The sequence below is a fragment of the Sturnira hondurensis genome, unplaced genomic scaffold, assembly GCF_014824575.4.
Source record: "Sturnira hondurensis isolate 20B ecotype Veracruz unplaced genomic scaffold, ASM1482457v3 Scaffold0010128, whole genome shotgun sequence".
NCBI classification, from domain to species: Eukaryota; Metazoa; Chordata; class Mammalia; order Chiroptera; family Phyllostomidae; genus Sturnira; species Sturnira hondurensis.
In genome coordinates this window covers 14,114,726-14,119,154 of record NW_028082759.1, presented here as the reverse complement: position 1 = coordinate 14,119,154, position 4,429 = coordinate 14,114,726, and the positions used below count along the sequence as shown (strand labels likewise).

General features: G+C 51.5%; 1 protein-coding gene across 1 annotated transcript; it reads left to right on the top strand.

Annotated features, from left to right (window-relative positions):
• The first annotated feature begins 642 nt into the window (after positions 1 to 642).
• Positions 643 to 4,180, top strand: POU4F2 (POU class 4 homeobox 2). The gene is made up of 2 exons (XM_037058210.1): positions 643 to 1,171; positions 1,597 to 4,180. Exons 1-2 carry the CDS (start codon positions 887 to 889, stop codon positions 2,536 to 2,538), a joined length of 1,227 nt encoding a protein of 408 aa, XP_036914105.1. The 5' UTR covers positions 643 to 886; the 3' UTR covers positions 2,539 to 4,180.
• Positions 4,181 to 4,429: the final 249 nt, after the last annotated feature.

Below are 4,429 nucleotides of genomic sequence, written 5' to 3'. Positions count from 1 at the left end.
GGCTTCAACGTCCGCGTCTGCGGCTGTGGCGGGGAGCCTGGGATCGGGGTCACCTGAGCTGTGGGGTGGGGCGGACGAGTGGGGGCAAAGGCTTGAACTCCGCCGAAAACGGGGGGCGGGGGCGGCAGCCAGGTAAGAGGTGTTCCTAGTTGTCTAGGAAAAACCTCACCGGAGGTTGCCTTGGCCCTGCAACTTTATTTAGGAGTTTCTTTTCCCATCGAGGCGGGGACGGGGCGCAGGAAGCTGGAGGGGATGGAGGCTGGCTCCTAAGTAGGAACTGCCCCGTGCGTGGAGTGTAGACCTGGCCAGTGAGGTGGGGTGGAGTGGGAACACTAAGGTAAGTGAAGGCTTCGGGGAGCCGGGAAGGGGCGTTGGCATCTGAGCGTAGGCGGGGGCAGGAAGGGGAGGTAGAGGGCGCAGCGGGGGAGCGAGAGGAACATATCTGGAGAGGGAAAGGGCCGAAGACAAGAGGGAGTAAAAAAGAAGGGGCGACACTAGAATCCGAGCTGGAGATACTAACGCTTCCTGGCAGGGGAGGGCCGAGGCGCGCGGGAGGGAGAGAGGGAGGGAGGGCGGGCGGGGGGGTGGGGGCAGGCGCGGGGAGAGGGGATTATAACTCGGCGGCCGCGAGGCGCTGGGGCAGTTTAGGGCGCCCAGGTCTGCTGCCAGCGCCAAGCGGAGCGCAGCATCCTCTCAGACTGACGCCGCAGCCAGCGGAGGAACCGGTAGCCGGTGCAAGGCGCGCGGAGCTCAGAGCGGCAGCGGTTGAGCGCAACTTTTCACAGCCCTTCCCGGCTGCCGCTCGCGTCCAACACTTCTCTGGAGAGTCCCGGCAGCCGGGGTCAGTGCGTGCGCTTTCGGAGAAGGGCCCAGGAGTGCTGGGAAGATGATGATGATGTCCCTGAACAGCAAGCAGGCGTTCAGCATGCCGCACGGCGGCAGCCTGCACGTGGAGCCCAAGTACTCGGCCCTGCACAGCGCCTCACCAGGCTCCTCCGCTTCCGCAGTGCCTCCGGCCAGCTCTCCAAGCAGCTCCAGCAACGCTGGCGGCGGAGGCAGCGGTGGTGGGGGCGGTGGAGGCCGGAGCGGCAGCTCCAGTAGCAGTGGAAGCGGCGGTGGCAGCGGCGGGGGCTCCGAGGCGATGCGAAGAGCATGTCTTCCAACCCCACCGGTGCGTATTTCTGCATAATCACCGCTTAAAGGCACATTTTGACAGCCCCCTTTATCTGCTTGATGTTTTTTTCATGTCTGCACAGCAAATCACCCCACACCTCCAACCAATTCCCCCCCCTCTTATGTATTCAGTGGGTCTTTCCTTTCATATTAATTTTATGACCTGGGATGTTGCCTGTGCGCGTGTTGTGTGTCGTTTGCAGGCTCACTTTCCTCCTCCTCGTGAGCTCTCGGTTTCTCTTGGTGGCTCCTCCGCAGTTGTTATTTTCAGGATTATTATTAGTACTATTAATTATTATTATTTTAACGTTCTGGGAATGTGGTAGGCGCGGCCGCGGTGTGGAGCGAAGGGCCAGGGCTTCCGGAGAGCGCGCGCACAATTCCCTGCTGAGCGTAATGTGTGCCTTTTACTTGCAATTGCAGAGCAATATATTCGGCGGGCTGGATGAGAGTCTGCTGGCCCGCGCTGAGGCTCTGGCGGCCGTGGACATCGTCTCCCAGAGCAAGAGCCATCACCACCACCCGCCCCACCACAGCCCCTTCAAGCCGGACGCCACCTACCACACTATGAACACCATCCCGTGCACGTCAGCTGCCTCCTCGTCGTCCGTGCCCATCTCGCACCCGTCGGCGCTGGCGGGCACTCACCACCACCACCATCACCACCACCACCACCACCATCAGCCGCACCAGGCGCTTGAGGGAGAGCTGCTGGAGCACCTGAGTCCCGGGCTGGCCCTGGGTGCTATGGCGGGCCCCGACGGTGCCGTGGTATCCACGCCAGCTCACGCGCCGCACATGGCTACCATGAACCCCATGCACCAGGCAGCGCTCAGCATGGCCCACGCGCACGGGCTGCCCTCACACATGGGCTGCATGAGCGACGTGGACGCCGACCCCCGGGACCTGGAGGCATTCGCCGAGCGCTTCAAGCAGCGACGCATCAAGCTGGGAGTGACCCAGGCCGATGTGGGCTCTGCGCTGGCCAACCTTAAGATCCCCGGCGTCGGCTCCCTTAGCCAGAGCACCATCTGCAGGTTCGAGTCCCTTACGTTGTCGCACAACAATATGATCGCGCTTAAACCTATCTTGCAAGCCTGGCTCGAGGAGGCGGAGAAGTCCCACCGCGAGAAGCTCACCAAGCCCGAGCTCTTCAATGGCGCGGAAAAGAAGCGCAAGCGCACGTCCATCGCGGCGCCGGAGAAGCGCTCGCTGGAAGCCTACTTCGCCATCCAGCCTCGGCCCTCCTCGGAAAAGATTGCGGCCATCGCGGAGAAGCTGGACCTTAAGAAAAACGTGGTGCGCGTCTGGTTCTGCAACCAAAGGCAGAAACAGAAAAGAATGAAATATTCCGCGGGCATTTAGGAGACCTTTGGGCTCTCCAGGGACAACCCCCTCCTCATCCCCTCTCTGCCCCCCTCTTTTTTCTGCCTCTTTTCTTTCCACTTCTGGCGACCAGAAATAATTCCAGTAAATGTGAATCCAGAGAAAGCGAGGACCGAAGAGCGAAAGAGTGAGGAAATGAGCCCCAAGCCCAATGAGAACGTGAAACGACTTCTCTGAGGAAAGAAAAATAAAAGAAGGGATTCGTCAAGTTGTAGTGAAGTTGTCCCTATTCACCCCACCCCACCCCGGACAAGGCACCTCTGCTGCTTCAGAAGAAGTCAGGAGTTGGCTGTTAGCAGGAAGGCAGAGGAGACAGCCTTTTGAAAGGCCCCCCCAGAATGATCAAGTAAGATTTGTTTTTATTCCTAAAGACATCAGCCTTGTTCAAGCTTAAAAGTACACTTTGCAGCTATTTTTCAGAAATAGAAATTGATTCAGGACTGAAACTTTAAACTAGAGTTGATGCTTAATGTGATAGAGACATCTCTAAAGTATTTTGAATTTTAAAAGAAGATGGCAGATTTTCTGCATTTACACTGTATATTATATATATATTTTTATTGTGGTTCTTACCCCCTTCTTCCTGCTCTGAAGTGTTAATGCTTGAGAAAGGAGTTTCGCCTGCTGTGTTCACTGATCTTAAAAGCTATTATTAGATTATTGCCGAACAACCCTCTGTAAATTATTAATTTATCTCTCTAGCAACTTAATTTGTGCACATTCTAATTAATTAAACTTCTTTAGTGGTAAAAACTGGGGGGGGTTGTATGACTAGTGAAGTTAAAAATGTTATGTTTGATGAGTTTACTGAATTTTTACAGCTTTCCTCTTACCCTGTGTTTCTTTTGGCCCATTTGTATATTCTCACTTTGAATGAAGGCTTTTTTCTTTGTTTTTACTGGTAGTGTTCTGATTTGTGAGTCAACACGCAGTAATGGATGTCTTAATCGTGTAGACCTGATTCACTGTCCAAAGTATTGTTTACTTTGTTACATATTTAATGGGGATTCCCACATTCTCCCTGATACACACCCACTCTCACCCTTTACACACTCGCGCGCACACACACACACACACACACACACCTCTAATGGAAGAGAAGTGAAGCAGTTGAAAGCATGACTATAATGCATCATTTTCTGGCTTTAGATGCATTTGCCACTTGGTGTTTGTTCTTCCAGATTCTAAGATTTCACCAAGGTACTTCAGTCTTCTGGTTTTCAATTGCTTTGTTGACTCCATTGTAACATTTACAGGATTCCTTCGGTTTTTCCTTTTAGAGGTTTGTTTGTAGAAAAACTAATTTGAACTATAAGGAAGACAGTGAGTGCACTGCTTGTAAATTCACGTTGTTTGGTAGAATTCCTTTGGGACAAAAAATTTGGTACACGGAGACTGGTACCTTATCTATTGTAAATATTTCATTCAAAATGATGCACATATAGATATATTCTTACAAATTTTACTGTATTGCTGTTCCATTTGAGGCTCTCCGAAGTATTGAGTTCTGTATATGACCTGGTTTCTTGTTTTTGCTAATAGATGATTTATTTACTATGGTAATGTATTATTTGGGGTGTTGTTTGATTGTCTTTCATTGAAGAGATGGTTTTAATGTTTTATTGGCAAAGTATGCTGCTTTTTCATTAAAATATGCTATTAAAATCAAATAGCTTTTGAATGTGATGCTGTTTTAAATCACTTACATTGGAATTATTTTGATGGTTATTTTAACAGCAGGAATACATTCTGATGATTTATTATGGAGTGTTTTTTTAAAAATCGAAGTCTGACTTGGATTTAGTAGTGGGTGTTTCTCTAGGACAATATAAACAAACAGGGTTTTTAATGTCCTTCTGGTAGCCAGGGC

Coding starts and splice junctions, on each gene's coding strand:
- POU4F2 (XM_037058210.1), top strand. CDS start 887: ATGATGATGATGTCCCTGAACAGCAAGCAGGCGTTCAGCATGCCGCAC. Junction 1,172..1,596: donor CATGTCTTCCAACCCCACCG/GTGCGTATTTCT, acceptor TTGCAATTGCAG/AGCAATATATTCGGCGGGCT.